Here is a 25409-nt window from a genome sequence, read left to right on the forward strand (position 1 = left end):
AAACAGCTTAAGCTAAAGTGCCTATGAGACTCTGACTGAGCATGGACCCGCTAACACTAGGCCTGGGCTGATATTCGAAAAGTCAATTCCTCATTCCATCCATTTTCTACCGCTTTTTCCCTTTGGGGTCGCTGGTGCCTATCTCAGCTACAATCGGGCGGAAGACGGGGTACACCCTGGACAAGTCGCCATCTCATCGCAGGGCCAACACGGATAGACAACATTCACACTCACATTCACACACTAGAGCCAATTTAGTGTTACCAATCAGCCTATCCCCAGGTCCATGCCAATAATCGTCGATAAATGAAAATTAAAATTGGTAAGTTTTCCAGCGTGGATAAATCACCATGTACATGTTTCAAGAGCACTCACGCTTTTTGTCGATTTTAGCGGCTATGCACGTTTGTACCATGGCTGAATGAAAAGAAGGGGATTATCTTGTCCATATCAAATGTCTTTGATAATTAGTACGAAGTGGGGTAGCTTGCCCACTAGCATCATACTGTACAACTAGTTAGCATGTAGCAGCTAACATGAACAAAATAATCACAAAGCTAAATCTCACCGCACAGATGTGGGAATATTTCAGTTTAAACCTTTGGAACTAGATGAGCCTATCAACTCTGAAAAGCCGGTTTGCCGAATGTGCAAACTCTTCTCGTTTGGTAAACAAGCAACGGCAGTGTGAACAAAACCGTGCGAACTGGTGTGCACTCACAGAAAGTGTAGTTAAATACATCCCCAAAGACATACTGCCATTTAATACGGTTATAAAAGTAGAATTTTTGGAAAGTGCTTTCACTACATGTGTTTCATGTCATGTCGGTGTTCCTCACTTAAAATCCGCCAAACTTAATTTTGGTCTGCATATCACCTGTTAATACATCTGTTTAAACTGTAGTGTTTACATTGTTACTTTGCACTTTTGTTTAAGAAGGTCCTAACTTGTTTGACAGTTAATTATTGTACAACTCGACCTGTTCAATATTGAAGTGCAACTTTGTCAAAACTTTATTTAGCTGTTGCATGTATTGTTATGGTTGTGTATATTTAAGCACCCTGAGCTGACATCACACATTACTGGCAACACACACTGTCTTTAAAGGCACACAAACACACACACACACTGCTCTCATCTATATACTTTATATGGAATTTGAATCAACTGCATTATGCCTTATGTTTAAAGTTTTTTTTTTTTAAAGTAATGCTTTAATTACTTTTACTAGTAATTAATTTACATGTGTTAAAGAGTAATTCCGTTAGTAATTCAATTACTTTTTGGTCAAGTCAGGTTTATAATTAATACTTTTTTAAATTATTTTCTCAAAACACCTCTTAATTTTCAAGTAGAGTGGAAAAACAAGTTACCTCTATATTTAAGCATTATCATTAATATCTAATTTATGGCACCAAAAGATTATCAAAGTTTGCGAATGAATAGATATGATCAAAATAGTATCAATCTCATATATTTCTGAGCCATTTTAAGATTTAATATGGAAGCCAGTCACAATATCACGTGACGTCGCGCTAGGAACCAAAGATCCCTTCCCCATCAACAACAATGCTAATCAAGCAGACACTGCGAGTGCCAACCACAATTACTTTGGGAAAAAAATATCTTCCAGGATCTTATAGTTTTGAGCCTGAACACAAAGAGGATAAGCAACAAGTTTGAGAAAGCTGACTGTACCTGGATGCAGTTTTATTGTAACATTAGCAACAGCAGTATCGCTAAGTGCAACAAACAAACCATAACAAAGAAAACACTGACTGTAATATGTCCACTCTCACTGGGATGTCGACCAATGGGACGCTCGCATATTTCCGTTTTAATAACGATTCAATTACAATTCTCACAACAAGTTAAAAAAAGTGGCTGCTACAAGTTTCTTTTTCGCCAACTTACGGATGTGAAAGTCGATGTGCCTGTCGGTTGGTTTGGTAAATTTTTAGGTCACAAGATGTAAATGGAGTATCGATGGCACTTTCTGCATGTTTTCAGACAGAGGAACCTCGATATGTTGACTCTACTGTTAGCTATTTATTGATGATTTTGAATGCAAAAAAAGCCAAGCATATGTGTTCTTGTCTTACATAAGGATTGTGAATGATAAACAGCACTTTTTTTTTCAAATGTTTGCGTATTTCCAGTATGACTGATCCAATAACATGGTCGGAGTGCAAAAGTGTTACACCAGTGACGTAGAATCTACGGAAAGTACAGAGCGGACTATTCAAAATGGCTTACTTGAATTTGTGGCATTTTGTGACATTGTAGATGGTATTTTCATATACTTCACAGATCCTAAATACAATTGTGTTTGGTTTAATGGATACAATGAAACACAAACAAGCATATAAAGTCAACTTGTTTTTTCCACTCTACTGGTTCTTTAAGTTGGGATTCTATTATGCAAAACCTAATTTTCTTACTTGCTGGTACCTGTTTTTGTGTATTTGGGATCCCCATTAATACAGAAAATGTTATATCAAGGCATTGTGGAGATATTTTAGAATTGTATAAGTGTCCGTATAACTTTATTTACAATAAATACATCGATTATTGATGTTTACTAATAGATTTTATAATCGTCCATGACCGAATTGCGATGCATCTAAAAATCGATTTGTCTCCCACCTCTAGTCAACGGATATTTCCATTTATGGGTTAGTTTATGGGCCAAACTATATTGGGATATGAGTTTTGATCCATATCTCCCAGCCTCATTGTTAGCACGGTTTAGGGATGTTCTCTGTGTTTAATTGAGCGTTGCAGTAGGCCTTATGATTACATTGTGTACCTTGTTTGAGTGTTGATAATACAATTGTGATATTCAAGACATTTCATATTGCTTTTAATGTTTTTATGTGCTACTAACTTTTTTTTATTTAGCAGCACCAGCACTACAAGTGAAAAAGCTAAGCGTACAGTCAGTCACAGGCCACATTAGAGTTGTGCGATTTAGACGATACATGATATACATTCAGCTGACAATGAAGGTAACTATATTATTGTTGCATTGTGATAATACATGTTGATTACACATTCTAGCTGTCTCCCAGAAACCTAACAGGAACAAAGGAACAAACGTGTCCTCAACACAAGTACCATAATCAATGAAAGACGAGGAATACTGTTGCTGTACATGCTACATTACATCCATCCAGCCATCCATTTTCTACCGCTTATTCCCTTTTGAGGTCACGGGGGGCGCTGGCGCCTATCTCAGCTACAATCGGGCGGAAGGCGGGGTACACCCTGGACAAGTCGCCACCTCATCGCAGGGCCAACACAGATAGACAGACAACTTTCACACTCACATTCACACACTAGGGCCAATTTTTTTTTTTTTAGTGTTGCCAATCAACCTATCCCCAGGTGCATGTCTTTGGAAGTGGGAGGAAGCCGGAGTACCCGGAGGGAACCCATTACATACCGTAGGACAATATGCTAACCGCAAACTACAGCTCTCGAATGTAAACAGAGGTGGGTTGAGCGATACAAATTTAGACAGTAAGGATACCAAGTATAATGTCTGACTGTGGGTATACAGTCCATAGTAAAATCAATATTTTTATTATCAAAATATATTTAGTAAAAAAAAAAAAGTCCCTGGTCAAAGGCGGGCTTTAAGGGCAAAACCCAAATAATTTAAATCACAGCCACCAGTAGAAAATAATTTAAATAGTAAATGAATATCGTTACACTACCATCCTGTGTTTTTGTCTGATAATAGTTGTGATCAAAAATGTAATCATTCAATAATCTTGAAATTTGTAAGTATTAGTTTCGCACTGGTATGACGGATACTGACTGCCCCTATACATACTTGGTATTGGATCAGTACCCAGATTTGTAGTATCGCCCGTGTAAAGTATTTAAAGAACAGAATAATACCTGAAATAAAAATATAACTATTGTTACAACACTAAATAACCAGTTATTTACAGTAAATAAGTAGTAGATTAATAATATTTCTGAGAAATTAATAAAACCGCAAATGACGCAGTATGTTACAGCATACGTCAACAGCCAAATTAAAACCCGTTTGTAACCCGTTTTAAAATGCTTCTATTATCGTTTGCTAAATATTTGATTGTCATCGCAGGAGGCTGCAATACATATTGTGATATAGTAGAACCATGTTGCAACAGAAAATAAACAGTATACTATATTAAACAGTATATTAGGAAGTAGATTGATAAAATATTTTTGAGAAAATAATACATCCACAAATGGTGCAATATGTTACAGCAGGGGTGTCAAATTCATTTTAGATCGGGGGCCACATGAAGAAAAATCTACTCCCAAGTGGTGACTGGTAAAATCACTGCATGATAACTTAAAAATAAAGACATCTTCAGATTGCTTCCTTTGTTTAAAAAACAAGCAAGCACATTCTGAAAATGTACAAATTATAATGTTGTTGGTTTTTTTCACACTTACATGTTGCGGTTAATAGTATTCTATCTTTATTTGTTGTTATTTATACTTTCTGAATAACTGACATGATAATGTTCATCAGTCAACTCATTAGTGTTAATTTTCAGTCTATCAAGATAAAAAAAATGTTTATCAAAATCAAATTACAGGATGTTATTTATGTAGTTTGATATTTTTCCTCGACTGGTGCACTAACATCATGTGGTTTATTTTTTTGTCCAATTTTATGACCAATGCTGAAGAAACAAGTCCATGTCAGAAAACCAACAAATTTAGGTGAACTGCACCAATTTTGTCAAGGGGAGTGGTCAAAACCTCCACCAGAAGCTTAGCAGAAGCTTGTGGATGGCTACCAAAAGCATCTTATTGCAGTGAAATTTGCCAAGGGACATGTAACATTGCTGTATGTATATTTTCGACCCCGCAGATTTGGTCACATTTTCAGTAGATCCATAATAAATTCAAGAAAGAACCAAACTTCAAGAATGTTTTTTGTGACCAACAAGTATGCGCTCCAATTACTCTATCACAAAAAATACGAGTTGTAGAAATTATTGGAAAGTCAAGACAGACATGACATTATGTTCTTTACAAGTGTATGCAAGCTTTTGACCACGACTGTATGTAGCATGATCTACAAAGATACAAAGAATCGCTCTTGCGACATCTAGTGGACACATTTAGAACAAGTTTATTTCATTCAAAAATTTCAGCTCATTTTTATACTTGGCAAACTCCTCCCGTGGGTCGGATAAAACCTGTTTGCGGGCCTGATCCGGCTGTACGGTTGACACCCTGTGTTACACCATACATCAGCACTATAATTATGGCCTTTGTAAACATTTTTGAAATTGCTGTTATTTCCATACAAAATAACATACTGTCATTAGGCCATACCACCCATCCTTAGGCACATATACACAATCATTTACACATTCTACATTGCAGGAGGGTTGAGAACATCCATCCATCCATTTTCTACCACTTATTTCCTTTGGGGTCGCCGGTGCCTATCTCAGCTACAATTGGGCAGAAAGGCGCTTACACCTTGGACAAGGGCAAATTTTTTGTGTTCCCAATCAACCTATCCCCAGGTGCATGTTTTTGGAAGTGGGAGGAAGCCCGAGTACCCGGAGGGAACCCACGCAGTCACGGGGAGGACATGCAAACTCCACACAAAAAAATCCCAAGCCCGGGATTGAACCCAGGACTACTCAGGACATAGCTCGGTTGGTAGAGTGGCCGTGCCAGCAACTTGAGGGTTGCAAGTTTGATTCCCGCTTCCGCCATCCTAGTCACTGCCGTTTTGTCCTTGGGCAAGACACTTTACCCACCTGCTCCCAGTGCCACCCACACTGTTTTAAATGTAACTTAGATATTGGGTTTCACTATGTAAAGCGCTTTGAGTCCCTAGAGAAAAGCGCTATATAAATATAATTCACTTCACAATTCACTTCGTATTGTGAGGCAGATGCACTAACCCCTCTTCCACTGTGCTGAGAACATTTTTCCTTATTTTAAATGAATAGATTTTTAGTTCCTACATTTAGGGAGTGAACTGCAAAAATATGCTCCACAAAATCAATTAGTGTATCTTCTTGTCTGATGAGGTTTAATGTCCCTACACTCTTTCATATTCATCCTCGTAAAAAACCCTCAAATCTAGACTCCAAACATCCCAGAACAAGCTAGTCCGGTTACTTTTAGACCTCCACCCCAGATCACACCTCACTCCTACCCACTTCTCCAAAGTGGGCTGGCTCAGGGTGGAGGACAGAGTAAAACAACTTGCACTGAGCCTAGTCTATAAAATCTGCAACACCTCCCTGATACCGAAGTACATGTCAAACTACTTCCTTAACGTAAATGACCGCCATAACCACAACACCAGGGGGAGCTCCACAAACCACGTTACACACAGATTCCGATCTAACAAAGGTTTTAACTCATTCTCTTTCTATGTGGAATGCACTCCCAACAGGTATAAAAGTAAGTGCATCTCTATCCTCCTTCAAAACCGCTCTAAAACAACACCTCTAGGCAACTTCAACCCTTTACTAATACCCTCCTCCATTCACATCCCATGTCCCCGGATTATAAATAACCTAATGTAAATACTCAAATGTACTTCTAATGTATACACTTGTTCTTATGCTAGCTGAACTCACTATGTTCTCTGCTCGCTGTACATATCCTACTAAGTAAGACCTACACTGTTTCAATGTCCATTTCTCTGTTGATGCAATTGTTGATGACTGAAGTGCTGATATCAACCAAAGCTCCTCATCCCACCCCCCGGATTGTAAATAATGTAAATAATTCAATGTATATACTATGATGATTAACTAATGTGATGACTGTATTATGCTGAGAGTATATATTTGTACCATGAATTGATTAACGTGGACCAAGTTGAAAAACTTATTCGGGTCAATTGTACGGAATATGTACTGAACTGTGCAATCTACAAATAAAAGTTTCTATCAATCAATCAAAACACCGGTGCTACAACTCGCCTGCAAGACAAAATCCTGGTCAACAAATGTGTAGAATGCTGACAAAGTAGGATTAAACGGCTGCTCTTCACACCTGTTGCTGCTGAGTGTGCACTAAACAGGAGGTATGTACAAACGCACATCCTGCAAGACAAAAATCAGGCTCTCTTCTCCCAAATACAGTCAACGCGTTGACTTAAATAACATAAGTGGGCAGGTTATATTAGTTCGTTGACCTTTTGTTCTAACGCTGAAAAAAGTCGTCATAAAGACTAGCAATAACTACAAAAACAGTTATTACACAATTTTAACTCGTTATTAACAGGAGAATAGTAACAATGCGGGCAACATTCAGGTAAGCGCGACGCGTTCCAACATGATTTCCGGAGTTTCACTCACCTACGCCATCTTCAGACTTTAACACCATGCTGTCCGTTCAAATCCGACAAAGTTTAAAGAATCTTTTTCCAAGTGTCCGAGGTTTGACCAAAAAAGCCCGGCTATAATAGCTCGACCTTTCTGACGGTTCAATTGGGGGGGTTGATGTTGTTTTCTCGGTTGAAAAAGGCACGGCAGGCGTCAGCTCAAGGGAGAGGTTTCGTGGAGAAGTTTCGCCAGCGAGACGTCAGTCCTGACTGCGCGCTCGTCTCTGTCAAACAGGCGGAATTACACAACGACGTTTCCGTTCTTTCCTTTCACATTAAAAGTTCGCGAATACTTAAGGATAAGCGTGTAAAAAAAACTGTCTTTGATAGTCAACCCAAAAAACATTTTATGTAATGTTATATAAATATTTTTAAAGACAAATCGACTCGTCAAACCTTTATTTTTTAAATAAAAAATACTGAATTTCTACGACATAGTGAATTTGCAAACCGCTATACCAGGGGTCACCAACCTTTTTGAAACCAAGAGCTACTTCTTGGATACTGATTAATGCGAAGGGCTACCAGTTTGATACACACTTAAATAAATTGCCAGAAATAGCCAATTTGCTCAATTTACCTTTAATAAATAATTCTATATATATTTAAAAAAAAGGGGTATTTCTGTCTGTCATTCCGTCGTACATTTTTTTTCCTTTTACGGAAGGTTTTTTGTAGAGAATACATGATGAAAAAAACACTTAATTGAACGGTTTAAAAGAGGAGAAAACACGAAAAAACTGAAAATAAAATTTTGAAACATAGTTTATCTTCAATTTCCACTCTTTAAAATTCAAATTTTAACAGAAAACATTTAATAGAAAAACTAGCTAATTCGAATCTTTTTGAACAAAATAAAAAAATAATTTATCGAACATCATTTGTAGTTTATCCTGATTAAAATTAATTTTTGAATTTTGATGACATGTTTTAAATAGGTTAAAACCCAATCTGCACTTTGTTATAATATATAACAAATTGGACCAAGCTATATTTCTAACAAAGACAAATCATTATTTCTTCAAGATTTTCCAGAACAAAAATTTTAAAAGAAATTCAAAAGACTTTGAAATAAGATTTAAATTTGATTCTACGGATTTTCTAGATTTGCCAGAATATTTTTTTTCAATTTTAATCATAATAAGTTTGAAGAAATATTTCACAAATATTCTTCATCGAAAAAACAGAAACTAAAATGAAGAATTAAATTAAAATGTATTTATTATTTTTTACAATAATAATAGTAAAATAAAATAAAAAACTTGAACATTGATTTAAATTGTCAGGAAAGAAGAGGAAGGAATTTAAAAGGTAAAAAGGTATATGTGTTTAAAAATTCTAAAATCATTTATAAGGTTGTATTTTTTCTGTATAATTGTCTTTCTGAAAATTATAAGAAGCAAAGTAAAAAAATAAATGAATTTATTTAAACAAGTGAAGACCAAGTCTTTAAGATATTTTTGGGGATATTCATATTCTATTTGAGTTTTGTCTCTCTTAGAATTAAAAATGTGGAGCAGAGCGAGACCAGCTTGCTAGTAAATAAATGAAACTTAAAAAATAGAGGCAGCTCACTGGTAAGTGCTGCTATTTGAGCTATTTTTAGAACAGGCCAGCGGGCTACTCATCTGGTCCTTACGGGCTACCTGGTGCCCGCGGGCACCGTGTTGGTGACCCCTGCATTAGGCCATCCGGAGGTGACGTAGGGCAGGTCATGGAACCAGGAAGTGAAATCACAACAGACATCTTAAATGACACGAGAGAGTTGTAGAAGAGAAGTGGGATGACTAAACAAGAAGAACATAGTTGCACAATTAAGTCAAGTCACTTACTCGGCGCTGACCACAGACATGTGATGGAGTAGGACCACAGAACCGTACATGTGTGACAGTCCATTACATCGTCGAGTGGGAATTAAAAAGTGCCTGCTGGACATTTTAATTTTTTATCTGAGTTTGATACATTTTGTATTATTTTGCACAGCTATGTTATTAATTTTATGTAGAAAGAATATGTTTCTATTAAATTTTTACATAATTCTGTGCTACTTAAACAGTTTCTTTTCTGTGCTGTTAATACCCATCTTGACCAACTGGATTAATAAAAGTGCCACTGGCTGTTTACAGTACAGTTGTCATTCACTTCAAATTCACTGAATATCACTCAAAAATTAATATCTTTATACAAATATTTTCGAGATATAATTATATATATAGCGAATATGGAGTTTAAAGGCCTACTCAAACCCACTACTACCGACCATGCAGTCTGATAGTTTATACATCAATGATGAAATATTAACATTGCAACACATGCCAATATGGCCGGTTTAGTTTACTAAATTACAATTTTAAATTTCGCGCGAAGTATCCTGTTGAAAACGTCGCGGTATGATGACGCGTGCGCGTGACGTCACGGATTGTAGCAGACATTTTGATCCAGCACCGATCCCAGCTATAAGTCGTCTGCTTCAATCGCATAATTACTCAGTGTTCTGGACATCTGTGCTGCTGAATCTTTTGCAATTTGTTTAAATAATAATGGAGACGTCAAAGAAGAAGAATGTAGGTGGGAAGCGGTGTATTGCGGCCGCCTTTAGCAACACAAACACAGCCGGTGTTTCCTTGTTTCCATTCCCGAAAGCTGACGGTGAAGCTTTACTATGTAACAGAGCAGTCAAGCGAACATGGTTCCCTACCACATGTCAACCGGCAGGTTTCGGTGAGAAAATGGTGGCAATAAGTCGGCTCTTACCGTAGACATGGGCGGAGAGTTTGCGTCGTTCTTCCTGCAGCTGCGGACTCTCTTGCCTCCTCCCACCGGCCGCCCCCGACCGTCAGATGCTTACACCGTGGAGGGGGGGGAATCTCGTTTCTCGTTGAGAAACGTGGCTTCCCACGGAGACACTGGCAGTCACCACACCCGTGGCCACAGTCTTCCGACTTTCAGGTACGACCGTATAGTTTTGCTAAAACACTAGAAACACAATAAGCAGATAAGGGATTTTCCACAATTATCCTAGTAAATGTGTCTAATAACATCTGAATCGCTCCCACTGCCCTCGTCTTTTTTTTTTTTTCCTAGTCCTTCACTCTCACTTTCCTCATCCACGAATCTTTCATTCTCGCTCAAATTAATGGGGAAATTGTCGCTTTCTCGGTCCGAAACGCTCTCGCTGCTGGTGGCCATGATTGTAAACAATGTGAGGAGCTCCACAACCCGTGACGTCACGCGCACATTTTGCTACTTCCGGTACAGGCAAGGCTTTATTATTAGCGACCAAAAATTGCAAACTTTATCGTCGATGTTCTCGACTAAATCCTTTCAGCAAAAATATGTCAATATCGCGAAATGATCAAGTATGACACATAGAATGGACCTGCTATCCCCGTTTAAATAAGAAAATCTCATTTCAGTAGGCCTTTAAGTAAAAATATATTGAGATATACTTTTTCATCCATATCGCCCAGCCTTACTACAGAGCAATATTAAAATAAACAACTTGGTGTACCCCGCCTTCCGCCCGAATGCAGCTGAGATAGGCTCCAGCGACCCCCGCAAACCCAAAAGGGACAAGCGGTAGAAATGGATGGAACTTTGAAAATTATTTGCTGCTCTTCTTTTGAGAAAGACACACCACTTTTCCTGGTGACTCTTCTTCACTGCCTCTCCACCTTGCTTTTTTTTTTGTGTGTGTCGTCTCTCACACAAAGGGGAGGGACAGCTGGGTGGGGGGCAGGGAGAGTGATTGACACATGCAGCAGATCACTTCTGCTGGCAGCACTTTTTTCTTTCTCTTTTGGCTCTTTTTGCTTCACCACATCCGTGTTGTGAGCAGCAAGTATGTGTTCCTGTGCAGGGGGAGCTCACACTAAACATGCATGTTTTTTTTTTTGGTCGAAAAATACAGTCGCTTATTAAGAACATGGAAGAACCAGAAAGGGCAGAGCTTGTTCCAGCCTGCTCGTGAAAGACAGAAGGCAGGAATGCTGCACTGACAGCCTAAACACTTCCTGCTTTCATGCACTACTCGTCCGCAGAATTGCATCGGGTAATCGATTGAATCAAACACTCCATTGTTTGCACTGACTTCATCTTGAAGGGTTTAACTTCATGCTTTTTGAATGCTTCACTTGTCCGGCTGACAATACAGCCAGTGTCCAGAAAGTGAAATGCTAGATTGGAAACGTTCCCAACGAGTCTGCGTGACCTTTTGTTGACATTGTGACGTGCGCACGTAAACCGACTGGATTGTTTGCCCTTTTCCAAGCAGCTTAATCAAAAAACACACCCTGTATAAAACAGATGAAATATACAGAGTTATACAGAGTTCTCCTTTTGGGAGTATTAATAGATGATAAAATGAACTGGAAACCTCATATACAAAACATACAACATAAGGTGGCAAAAAACTTTTCAATAACGAATAAAGCAAAATACGTCTGTGACGCTTGGCTGGCATCGTGGCGTGGTTTGCGTTCTCCCGTGGGTGCAGCAAAGATGGACACGGCATAACGGTAGGAATAAGAATTCATTTATACAATAAAACAAACTAAAAAACAAAGACACTTGCACAAAGGCACTAGACAAAACAAACAGAAAGCGCTAGTATGTAAACTAGGGACATAAACGGGGCAGGAATAGCATGGAAGCTAACGAGTAACAAAAGTAGTTTTACCACAATGCGGGAAGAACGACGTCAACTGTTGCGTGGAAGCAAACAAGAGTCCAAAAACGAATGTCAAACAAAGGCGGGTATATGTAGGGAGATAAAAATCAAGGGAAGGTGCGCGTGATCAAAGGAGAGACAGGTGACACAAAATGGGTAACTATGACAACGGAACAAAACCAGGAAGTGCCACAGGGAACTAAGGACGTCAAATAACAAACAGGGTGATAACAAAACAGAACCAAAACCAGGATATGTCATGGTCTAAGACGTGGACCATGACAACGTCCTGGGCCAAAAATCACTTCATATTCTATACTGCTCGCTAGTGTTACCATATCTGAGTTATTGTGCAGAAATATAGGGAAATAACTACAAATGTGCGCTACATTCGTTAACTGTGTTACAAAAAAGATCAATTAGATTAGATAGTACTTTATTTATTCCGTCAGGAGAGTTCCTTCAGGAAAAATTACAATTTTCAGCACAATCCCATTCAAGATCATACAAACATTACAGGGAGACAGAACAGGATCGCTGACGGGTCTGCCGGCTTCCAGCGCCTCTTACAAAAAAAAAGACATACAGGTTAGACCAGGCCTGGTCAATTATTTTGACACGGGGGCCAAATTTAGAGAAAAAATGTGTCTGTTGGCCGGTATATCAGAATTTTAGGAACACTAATACAAAACCTCACAATAATCTCATTTGTATACTCTAGCCTTTAAATAGACTCCCTTTTTCGACCAGTTGATCTGCCGTTTCTTTTCTTTTTCTCCTATGTCCCACTTTCCCTTGTGGAGGGGGTCCGGTCCGATCCGGTGGCCATGTATTGCTCGCCTGTGTATCGGCTGGGGGCATCTCTGCGCTGCTGATCCACCTCCGCTTGGGATGTTTTCCTGCTGGCTCCGCTGTGAACGGGACTCTCGATGCTGTGTTGGATCCGCTTTGGACTGGACTCTTGCGACTGTGTTGGATCCATTATGGATTGAACTTTCACAGTATCATGTTAGACCCGCTCGACATCCATTGCTTTCCTCCTCTCCAAGGTTCTCATGGTCATCATTGTCACCGACGTCCCACTGGGTGTGAGTTTTCCTTGCCCTTATGTGGGCCTACCGAGGATGTCGTAGTGGTTTGTGCAGCCCTTTGAGACACTAGTGATTTAGGGCTATATAAGTAAACATTGATTGATTGATTGAATGTCTGAATGCTAAAAACTTTATGACAGACCACCTTAAAAAACGGAATGGCATTTAACATTTTTTTTACTGAATGAGACACCGAGAATTTACATGAAAATAAAGAATGTGGGATTTACAATATTAACTATGAAGGATAAAACACTTGAATATTGATAACATGAACGTCACACCCCCTCTCCAGCCACATGTTTTACAATCAAGCGAAATGCAGCAAAAATATAAACGCGAAAGGTAAAAGGGAAAAAAAACTCTTACAATCTGATATATTACTACGTGTTAGAACTGTGTTGTAAAAAATTCCTTCCGTGTCTGTCCCTGACATCCGCATTTCAACTAATTAGATGACCATAGTAACTAATTATATTACCATAGTAACTAGTATATCATGCAGATTCCAAGCATTGAAATACTTAGTATAGTTGAAGACTTCCGGTCATTAGAAAACATGACTGCACATCATAATGGCAGCTACACTTTCCATCTTAAAGATCTAAACAAATGATTTGGGAATGTCTGGCGGACCAGATTGAAATGAAGGTCTGAATTAGACTGAAACATAATTTTGGACTCTTGGGAGAAGAAGGAGTGCCGCGTGCCTGGCGACCCTATTCTGTCGAGGATGTGAAGATATCTACATTTTCGGAATTATGACAACAGGACATCTGCTGATTGGAGTAAGCGTTGCTCTGGTTTGTCGACAAATTGGAAGTTGCTGGCAGTCTTCAAAGTACCCCAAAGCTGCCACAAATGATTGGAGGATGCGGGAAGAACTGTGGATCACATCGGACTGTCTACCCCGCAGGTTTTGAGGACCAGTCATAGACAATTTAGAGTGAAAAGCAAATTTTATTTTCACCTGCACACAAAACATTCTAACTTGGATTGTTTCCCTGGCTTCGAGACTCTCCCGAAGGACAGTGCGGCGAAGACACAACAAACTCCCTTCTTGTCTCTCATGGACACACACCTGTTGTTGTTGACTTTGGACTAGCGACTGGACAATACATCAAGGCCGCGGAACAGAGACACACTACGGGCTTACACACACACATATCTACAAAAATATACGCCACACATACACACCCCACGCCCCCAACCCAACGCCCTCAACACAAATCCCATAGGGGTGATGAATGGATGGTCAGCGCCTGAGAGCTGCGGCCTACCACAACGACCCCGAACTCCCTTCCCTCTGTTGCTAGATATCTCGAGATGTACATTGTAATATGTATATGTGCTTTGCTATGGAGTTTTTTTTCCCACTCCAGACTGGGCCCCCTTAGAAGCCCAGTTTAGATTGTAGTTTTTTACTTATCCTTCCTTAGCGTTTAGCTTTTTCCCATCTTTTACGGGCGCATTATGGCGACCCATCAGCGTTCTTGTTCTATAACCCTGTACACTGTTTGTCTAATCTTGAACAGGTTTGTGCTAAATACAAAGTTTCGTTGTACTTGTGCAATGACAATAAATACCTAGCTATCTATATATCTATCTATATAGAGAACATACAAACCCTTTATTTAATTAGTCAAAAATATTAAAGTTTGATGATTTGGTAAAATTGCAAACACCTAAAATGATGTACAAAGCAAACTATAACCTGCTACCAAAGAATGTACAACAATTCTTCTCAACTAAAGAGGAGAAATATAACCTTAGAGGAAAATATAATTTGAAACATTTTTATGCACGTGCAACGCTTAGAACCTTTATCATATCAGCATGTCGAATGAAATTATGGAATGGATTAAGTAAAGAAGTTAAACATTGTACTGATATGATCCAATTTAAGAGGCTATTCAAATTAATAGTGCTCACAGAGTCCAAAGAAGAAGAATTATGAGAATTACTTTCAACCTTATTGAAAAAAATATATTCTTCATCTCAGTATTTTAATAATGACTGAATTAATTAATTACATATTACAAAACTGTTGTACATACTAATTCACAGATGTCATTCTATCCTAAAAAGGTCAGTAAAGGATGTATATATTTGTAAACGCTCTGAAGTGGGGAAAGGGGTAGGTTTAAATAAGCTTTGCTTCTTCCTACTCCTTTGCGAACATGACGTAACGTGAATAATATGAAATTGTGTGATGTATTATGCTGTAAGTGTGTTCATGTTCGAAATAAACTAAAAAAATAACATCCCACAAACTGCTGCACCATTAATCCACATCGAATCGACATTAAGCTTTTAGTTAGAACGGATGTGTAACCGCAAGAGGCTGAGGTTTGTGTTTTAGGTGACAGACAAGTTCTGAGTGACAGACATGTCCGCCACTCAGCATTGTTGAGCTTCACATTTCAGCGTCTCTCGCTCAAAACAGAGAGAAAGATGTCTCATTCTGTGCACCGCTCTCAGCACGTTTATTTAACAGTAGAAATAACCGAACACAGTGTAATGGAGGTATTGATGTAGAAAAAGTATTTGTAAACGTGGATCTCATTTCTTGGGGTGTGTAATCCAATCTATATATCAATCTGTGTGTGTCTGTATATCCATCTGTGTGTGAAATCAGAGCCGCGTTCCCACGTGGGTGTTTCAAGTTGTCTTTCCGTATTATGATGTGTGTGTGTGTAAAAAAATTCTGTCTGTCCGTATTTTGATCGGTATGTACGTGTAAAAAAAAAAAATAGCATATCTAAACATTCGGTTTACAGGAACTCTCTATAGGCTGTCTTTTGACACATGACTCTTGCAACACTTCTGCCCTGTACGATCTGTCCTCTGTACAGCAATGTGAACGTGTACCGTATTTTCCAGACTATAAGACACACTTAAAATACTTTAATTTTCTCAAAACTCAACAGCGCGCCTTATAACCCGGTGTGTCTAATGTACGGAATTATTTTGGTTGTGCTTACCGACCTTGAAGCTATTTTATTCTGTACATGGTGAAATGATAAGTGTGACCAGTAGATGGCAATCACACAAGAGATACGTGTAGACTGCAATATGATGGCAGTCACACATAAGAGATATGTGTTGACTCCAATATGACTCAAGTAAACAACACCAAAATGTTATATGTTCCATTGAAAATATAGAACATTACACACAGCGCCCAAAAATCTATTAAAGTGTTTTAGTACGACTTTGGTAAGCTAGGAGTCACACCACTTGATGGATTGTATGTACTGTGCTTCAACATACGAGCATTATTATGTAGTGTGTATAAGGTAACACATATTATATGGCGTTTTGTTTCGCAATACTATGCAAAAGCAACTTTTCTTACCTTTTAGTACCTGCTGATGTGTATTTGGGATCTGCATAAGTCGATAAGCTTCTTCTTGTTCTCTTATCTTCTTGTTTTGGGACATTCATCCTCCGCTGTCGCCATTTCTAATATAAAGAAGTGTAAAGTTTTTACTTATATCTGTCAGTTAACTTGCCATGAAAGCGCGAAAACATACCGGTGTAGTGAGTTTACATAATTCACCCGAGGAACTTTAGTTTTTAGACAGTTGCGGTCGGACGTTTTTTCACGGGACACATTTGATGTTGCACGAGTGAACCACAGACGAGGAGATGCTGCTCCTTTATTGATTTAAGTAAAGTCTGAATGTCATTTAAACAGTTCGCTCTGTCTTTTGACACTTCTTCCAGTCCCGTCCTTGCACGCTACACCGCTACAACAAAGATGACGGGGAGAAGACGCTGCCGAAGGTGAGCCACGAAAATAAAACCGCCCGCAAAACGGCGCATCCAGAAGCGACTGTCAAAAAGTGGCTTGAAGATGATCTGTAAAACATAATTTATGCAACATTTTGACCAAAGAACCACCATTACATGTTATGTAGACCACATGATAGTGTTTTCAATTCAGAAAAAAAAACATTAATAATTTAACCCCTTTAATTCGCCCTATAATCCAATGCACATTTTGTATGAAAATAGACCTCACTAGACCCACTCATCGGCAGTGCACCTTATAATCCGGTGCACCCTATAGTCTGCAAAATATGATAACTGAAACTTCCCCATGCCTTTCCTTATACTCACCACTAGTCGGCGCCTTGCAGCTGCTCACACTTGTGTTGCAGTTGAAGCCCAGAACAATGGACATTTTGTCACATGCTGTAAATAAAATCTCATGTTTTGTCACTGACTTAGGGGTCAGAAGTATTTTGCATTCAAATAAGTGATGATGTAATGACAAAGAGGCTGAAATGACAGTGTTTAGTCACCTCTATGTTAACTCCATCCATCCATCCATTCCCTACCGCTTGTCCCTTTTGGGGTTGCGGGTGGGGCTGGAGCCTATCCCAGCTGCATTCAGGCGGAAGGTGGGGTACACCTTGGACAAGTCGCCACCTCTATGTTAACTCGAATGTGACTAATCTTCACTCATTCAGTACATGGGGAAAACCCCCGCCCCCGGCGGAGTAAACATGATCATTCAGCCTCTATGTCATTACATGATCACCTTTTTAAATACAAAATACCTATGACCACTGAGCTGCTGCTTAGCACTCAGCATCAAGGGTTGGAATTGGGGGTCAAATCACCAAAAATGATTCCCGGGCGTGGCCACCGCTGCTGCTCACTGCTCTCCTCACTACCCAGGGCGTGAAGGTGATGGGTCAAATGCAGAGGATAATATCATAAAAACATTAGCTTTTACTGACAGCAAGTAATGACAAATCCTTGTTCTCGGCTTAAACAAGGTGAGTGGCTACAAGGCGCCAACTAGTGGTGTCTATAAGGAAGGCATGAAATAAACAACTTTGATTGCATACACACAAAATAAGTTGTGGGCATATAAATCACATGCGCATACCGTAAATTACAGATGGATAAACTGCTACTTTTTTAGTACACTTTGAACCCCGCAGCTTATAAGACAGCGCAGCTAATTAATGGATTTTTGTTTGCTTACGGCCAAAGAAAAAACACGCAAATACACTGAAGAGGAGTTTTCTTGTTTGTCCTATGGCACCATCTTTTGGACGAGTTAGCTCACTGCAGGTGCTGCATTGTCCCTCATTGCTTTCAAACCAGAAGTAAAAGTGCCGTTCAGTCTTTTAGCTGTCCATTGCGTTTCTTCTCTTCTGGCTTCTTCATTTATAAATCCAAGCAACATTTGTAAGTTTTACAATACAACTAAAACTATTTATACTTACCAAGCCGTCTGATGTGTGATGTCTATAGGAGTGTTTTCATGCATATCTCTACGTGCTGTAACAATAATAATAATAATAATGGATTAGATTTATATCGCGCTTTCCTATTGTTAGATACTCAAAGCGCTCACAGAGCAGTGGGAACCCATCATTCATTCACACCTGGTGGTGGTAAGCTACATCTGTAGCCACAGCTGCGCTGGGGTAAACAGACGGAAGCGTGACTGCCAGTTTGCGCCTACGGCCCCTCCGACCACCACCAATCATTCATTCATCATTCATTCACCAGTGTGAGTGAAACCGGGGGCAAGGGTGAAGTGTCCTGCCCAAGGACACAACGGCAGCGATTTGGATGTCAACAGATGGGAAGCGAACCTGCAACCCTCAGTTCTCTGGCACGGCCGCTCTACCCACTACGCCATGCCGCCCCTGTAATGACGCTGGCACCGTTAGCATGAGCTAACATGCTAACACTTTTATGAGTGTCTGTGTCGGTATCATTAACTTACAATGGCATTCTTTTTGTATTGTTCCAGTTTCACAAATGTGTCCGTAAACTCACCAAAACGTTACCGTGGAGTTATTGAGTCGATTTAGCTGATTGGAGACCTAGATTCTACAGCTAGTGTGTCCATGACGATGACTTCTGTTTTATCTGATCAGTCATTTTACTGCCGTGCTACAGGCACTGTTTGGAAACAATAAAGTTATGTACATAAACATTTACATAGTTGGTAGAGTGGCCGTGTCAGCAACTTGAGGGTTGCAGGTTCAATTCCCGCTTCAGCCATCCAAGTCACTGCCGTTGTGTCCTTGGGCAAGACACTTTACCCACCTGCTCCCAGTGCCACCCACACTGGTTTAAATGTAACTTAGATATTGGGTTTCACTATGTAAAGCGCTTTGAGTCACTTGAGAAAAGCGCTATATAAATATAATTCACATATAACTAATTTTATGAAAAAGTATACGTCTGCGTCGTATAGTCCGGTGCAGCTAATATACGGAAACATATTTTTCTGCTAAAATGTTGTACATCCCGGTGCGATCCATACTCTGAAAATAGGGTAATTATGTCACCAACAGTCTGAATCCAAGTGAATAAACGGTATGGGTGCTTGAGTAGTTTTACTTAAGGGACCTGTTTGGTGACATACTGTAAACCAGGGGTCACCAACGTGGTGCCCGCGGGCACCAGGTAGCCCGTAAGGACCAGATGAGTAGCCCGCTGGCCTGTTCTAAAAATAGCTCAAATAGCAGCACTTTCCAGTGAGCTGTCTCTATGTTTTTAATGTTATTTATTTACTAGCAAGCTGGTCTTGCTTTGCTCGACATTTTTAATTCTAAGAGAGACAAAACTCAAATAGAATTTGAAAATCCAAGAAAATATTTTAAAGACTTGGTCTTCACTTGTTTAAATAAATTCATTTATTTTTTTACTTTGCTTCTTATAACTTTCAGAAAGACAATTTTAGAGAAAAAATACAACCTTGAAAGTGATTTTAGGATTTTTAAACACATATACCTTTTTACATTTTAAATTCCTTTCTCTTATTTCCTGCCAATTTAAATCAATGTTCAAGTATTTTTATTTATTTATTATAAATAAATAATAAATACATTTTAATTTAATTCTTCATGTTAGCTTCTGTTTTTCGACGAAGAATATTTGTGAAATATTTCTTCAAACTTATTATGATTAAAATTCAAAACAATTATTCTGGCAAATCTAGAAAATCTGTAGGATCAAATTTAAATCTTATTTCAAAGTCTTTTGAATTTCTTTTAAAATAATTTTGTTCTGGAAAATCTACAAGAAAAAATGATTTGTCTTTGTTAGAAATATAGCTTGGTCAAAATTGTTATATATTCGAAAAAAGTGTAGATTGGATTTTAACCTATTTTAAACATGTCATCAAAATTCTAAAATTAATCTTAATCAGAAAAAATTACTAATGATGTGCCATAAATTCTTTTTTTAATTTTTTCAAAAAGATTCGAATTAGCTAGTTTTTCTCTTCATATTTTTCGGTTGAATTTTGAATTTTAAAGAGTCAAAATTGAAGATAAAGTATGTTTCAAAATTTAATTACCCTTTTTTTCGTGTTTTCTCCTCTATTAAACCGTTCAATTAAGTGTTTTTTTCATCATTCATTCTCTACAAAAAACCTTCCGTAAAAGGAAAAAAAATGTACGACTGAATGACAGGCAGAAATACCCATTTTTTAAATACATATATATAGATTTATTTATTAAAGGTAAATTGAGCAAATTGGCTATTTCTGGCAATTTATTTAAGTGTGTATCAAACTGGTAGCCCTTCGCATTAATCAGTACCCAAGAAGTAGCTCTTGGTTTCAAAAAGGTTGGTGACCCCTGCTGTAAAATATAAAAGAGTCTGTATCACAAACAACAATTTGGGGCGGTATGGCGTAGTGGGTAGAGCGGCCGTGACAGAACACTTTAAGGTTGCAGGTTCGCTACTCGCCTCTTGACATCCAAATCGCTGTCGTTGTGTTCTTGGGCAGGACACTTCACCCTTTCCCCCGGTGCCGCTCACACTGGTGAATGAATGATGAATGGATGATTGGTGGTGGTCGGAGGGGTCTTAGGCGCAAACGGGCAGCCTCGCTTCTGTCAGTCTACCCCAGAGCAGCTGTGGCTACAAATGTAGCTTACCACCACCAGGTGTGAATGAATTATGGGTTCCCACTTCTCTGTGAGCGCTTTGAGTATTATCTAATAATAGAAAAGCGCGATATAAAATCTAATCCATTATTATTTATTATTAACAAGGTAACTGCTGGTTCTAACTGCTCAATAAAAGACAGATTCGGATCAGCTGATCGATTTAGCATCATGACACTTCATTAACAATCTTCACACAATCCACAGTAGGACAGGAGAACACAAAACATGGCAACACCATCATGCTAACATTATGTAGTCACGTAATAACAGCAGCGTCACGCGAGGTTAACTTGCTCACTGATGAAAAACAACATGCTCAACATTTCAGCTCTAAACCTGACTGGTGGACACTTGTCAGAACTCTTTGTATTTCCTCGACATTCTGTGGAACCATTACAAGATCTGATTTTTGAACTTGCTGTCATCCCCCTTTTCTGTCCACGAGACCGAAACAGGGCTGAGTGATTAATTACTGACAAGAGTAACATGACTGACATGGGGGGGATGGAAACAGGACCTGACACAAGGAGCAAATAACATTTCAGTGGGTGTGGTCTATATCAGGAAACTCTGCAACTCAGGAAACGGATGCATGCAAGGTTTTGTGTGCCTAGTATAAGCCTTATTGTGCAATAACAGGACATCAGAAGATTTCATGAACGTAAAGTGAGTTAACTTCCATGGATGAATTAAGGGGAGAATTATTGTAAACAGTTTGATACAGCGCAGTTGTACACAAACTCCAAACTTTATAAAACAAAATCCAAAAACAGTGAAGTTAGCATGTTGGGTAAATCGTAAATAAAAACAGAATACAATGATTTTCAAATACTTATCAACCTATATTCAATTGGATAGACTGCAAAGACAAGATATTTAGAATTTTAACTGATAAACGTTGTTGTTTTTTGCAAATATTAGCTCATTTGGAATTTGATGCCTGCAACATGTTTCAAAAAAGCTGGCGAAAGTGGCAAAAAAGACTGAGAAAGTTGAGGAATGCTCATAAAACACTTATTCGTAACATTTGGGTGCCATGATTGGGTATAAAAACAGCTTCCATGAAATGCTTAGTCATTCGCAAACAAGGATGGGGCGAGGGTCAACACTTTGTAAACAAATGCGTGAGCAAATTGCCCAACAGTATAAAAGAACAACATTTCTCAACGAGCTATTGCAAGGAATTTAGGGATTTCACCATGGTCCATAATACAATCAAAAGGTTCAGAGAATCTGGAGAAATCACTACACGTAAGCAGCAAGGCGGTTCTGCATCAAAAACTGACATCAGGGTGTAAAGGATAACACCACATGGGCTCACGAACACTTTAGAAAACCACTGTCAGTAACTAGAGTTTGTCGCTACATCTGCAAGTGCAAGTTAAAACTATACTATACAAAGCGAAAGCCACTTATCAACAACACCCAGGAACGCTTCAGTCGGTCATCTAAGATGGACTGATGCAAAGTGTAAAAGTGCTCTGTGGTCTGACGAGTCCACATTTCAAATTGTTTTTGGAAAATGTGGACGTCGTGTCTTCCGGACCAAAGAGGAAAGTAACCATCCGGACAGTTACAGGCGCAAAGTTCAAAAGCCAGCATCTGTGATGGTATGGGGTGTATTAGTGCCCAAGGCAGGGGTGACTCACACATCTGTGAATGCACCATTAATGCTGAAAGGTACATACAGGTTTTGAAGCAACATATGTTAGGGTGTACCCCGCCTTTTGCCCGAATGCAGCTAAGATAGGCTCCAGTGACCCCCCGCGACCCCAAACGGGACAAGCCGTTGAAAATGGATGGATAGATGGATGTTGCCATTCAAGCAACGTCTTTTTCATAGACGCCCCTGCTTATTTCAGCAAGACAATGCCAAGCCACATTCTGCACGTGTTAAAACCGCGTGGCTTCGTAGTAAAAGAGTGTGGGTACTACACTGGCCTGCCTGTAGTCCTGATCTGTCTCCCATAGAAAATTTGTGGCGCATTTTGAAGCGTAAAATACCACAACGAAGACCCCTGGACTGTTGAACAACTTAAGCTGTACATAAAGCGAGAATGGGAAAGAATTCCACCTGAAAAGCTTAAAAAATTGGTCTCCTCAGTTCCCAAACGTTTACTGAGTGTTGTTAAAAGGAAAAGCCATGTAACACAGTGCCCCTGTGCCAATTTTTTTTGCAATGTGTTGCTGCCATTGAATTATAAATCAATGATTATTTGAAAAAAAAAAATTAAGTTTCTCAGTTCGAACATTAAATATCTTGTCTTTGCAGACTATTCAATTGAATATAAGTTGAAAAGGATTTGCAAATCATTCTATCCATCCATCCATTTTCTACCGCTTATTCCCTTCGGGGTCGCTGGAGCCTATCTCAGCTACAATCGGGCAGAAAGAGGCGTACACCCTGGACAAGTCGCCACCTCATCGCAGGGCCAATACATATAGACAGCCAATTTAGTGTTGTCAATCAACCTATCCCCAGGTGCATGTTTTTGGAGGTGGGAGGAAGCCGGAGTACCCAAAGAGAACCCACGCAGTCACGGGGAGAACATGCAAACTCCACACAGAAAGATCCCGAGCCCGGGATTAAACCCAGGACTACTCAGGACCTTCGTATTGTGAGGCAGACGCACAAACCCCTATCCCACCGTGATTCTGTTTTATTTACGAATTACACAACATAACAAAGTTTGAGTTTTGCATACATTTTTAAATTTGAAAATCAAAACATTACAACTATGTCTAAACCAGACACCAAATGTCCTTAAGGCTTGCATGTGTCATTTTAGTTTGCGTGACAAACATCAGTGAAATCGTTCTGTCACCGCATGACCTCACCACAACATGCCAATGAACTTCTCCGCATTTGCACATCTAAGCCATCTCTTTACACACACACAGACACACTAACTTCAGTGCTGAGTCAGATGTTTCGAAAATCACTGCGACAGCGACACTTCCCTCATGCGTCACACTCCGTCAGCTGATTCACCGCAACCTGTCGAGTCATGTCAACAGCACTCTCTGCCAGACTGACCTCTCAGAGCGCTCACAGTGGGAACCTGCACAGTCAACACGGCATACAGCCCAGATCTGACTAATCAGGTGGACGTTACTATCGAACTGGATGTTTGCATGCTGGACAATCCAAATACCGAATTAAAAGTTCATATTTTTCTAATTTAAAGAAGTCTGAGATGTCCCACAAGAATGTTTTTAAATAATAAAATCAACAACAGAAATATCGCTTTGATGCAGAATTTTGCGCTTTTAGTAATCCCTATTGAGACCACACGCTGTGTTGTGAGTCTGTACTTTTAATGGTAATGAGTACAGATGTCCGATAATATCGGACTGCCGATATTATAGGCCGATAAATACTTTAAAATGTAATATCGGCAAATTATTGGTATCGGTTTCAAAAAGTAAAATGTATGACTTTTTAAAATGCCGCTGTACGGAGTGGTACACGGATGTAGGGAGAAGTACAGAGCGCCAATAAACCTTAAAGGCACTGCCTTTGCGTGCCGGCCCAGTCCCATATATGTACGCCTTTTCACACACACAAGTGAATGCAATTCATACTTGGTCAACAGCCATACAGGTCACACTGAGGGTGGCCGTATACACAACTTTAACACTGTTACAAATATGTGCCACACTGTGAAATCACACCAAACAAGAATGACAAACACATTTCGGGAGAACATCCGCACTGTAACACAACAGAACAAATACCCAGAACCCCTTGCAGCACTAACTCTTCCGGGACGCTACAATATACAACCCCCTCTACCCCGTATCTGCCCCCCAACCTCACCCACCTCAACCTCCTCATGCTCTCTCAGGGAGAGCATGTCCAAAATTCCAAACTGCTGCTTTGAGGCATGTTAAAAAAAATAATGCACTTTGTGACTTCAATAATAAATATGGCAGTGCGGTGTTGGCATTTTTTTCCATAACTTGAGTTGATTTATTTTGGAAAAACTTGTTACATTGTTTAATGCATCCAGCGGGGCATCACCACAAAATTACGCATAATAATGTGTTAATTCCACGACTGTATATATCGGTATCGGTATCGGTAATTAAGAGTTGGACAATATCGGAATATCGGCAAAAATTGCCATTATTGGACATCTCTAGTATCACTTTAAGTCTGCACGTGTCCAATGTAATAGATGCATGGAATACATCACAGGCCAAAAGTTTGGACACACCTTCTCATTCAATGCGTTTTCTTTATTTTCATGACTATTTACTAGGGGTGTGGGAAAAAATCGATTCGAATACGTTGTGCGATTCGATTCGATTTTTTTTTTTTTTTATCAATCCAACA

At 39.2% G+C, this 25409-nt stretch overlaps 1 protein-coding gene across 8 annotated transcripts in view; it reads right to left on the minus strand.

Moving 5' to 3' along the window:
- The window catches only part of cyth1a (cytohesin 1a), a 77514-nt gene that overhangs the window by 38727 nt on the left and 13378 nt on the right, over nt 1-25409 (minus strand). Inside the window, exon 1 of one of the 8 annotated variants that reach the window (XM_061885130.1) lies at nt 12052-12095. The exons of 5 other annotated variants lie outside the window; for them this stretch is intronic. Coding sequence is in view for 2 of the 3 variants with exons in the window: in XM_061885125.1 (XP_061741109.1) it covers nt 11814-11886 (73 nt within the window). In the remaining variant the exon portion in view is untranslated. Of the gene's footprint in view, nt 1-7347; nt 7605-11813; nt 11966-12051; nt 12096-25409 lie in introns of those variants that run through there. 2 more of the 8 variants (XM_061885125.1, XM_061885127.1) reach the window with 2 other exon arrangements.

The sequence above is a fragment of the Nerophis ophidion genome, linkage group LG23 (genome assembly GCF_033978795.1).
Source record: "Nerophis ophidion isolate RoL-2023_Sa linkage group LG23, RoL_Noph_v1.0, whole genome shotgun sequence".
NCBI classification, from domain to species: Eukaryota; Metazoa; Chordata; class Actinopteri; order Syngnathiformes; family Syngnathidae; genus Nerophis; species Nerophis ophidion.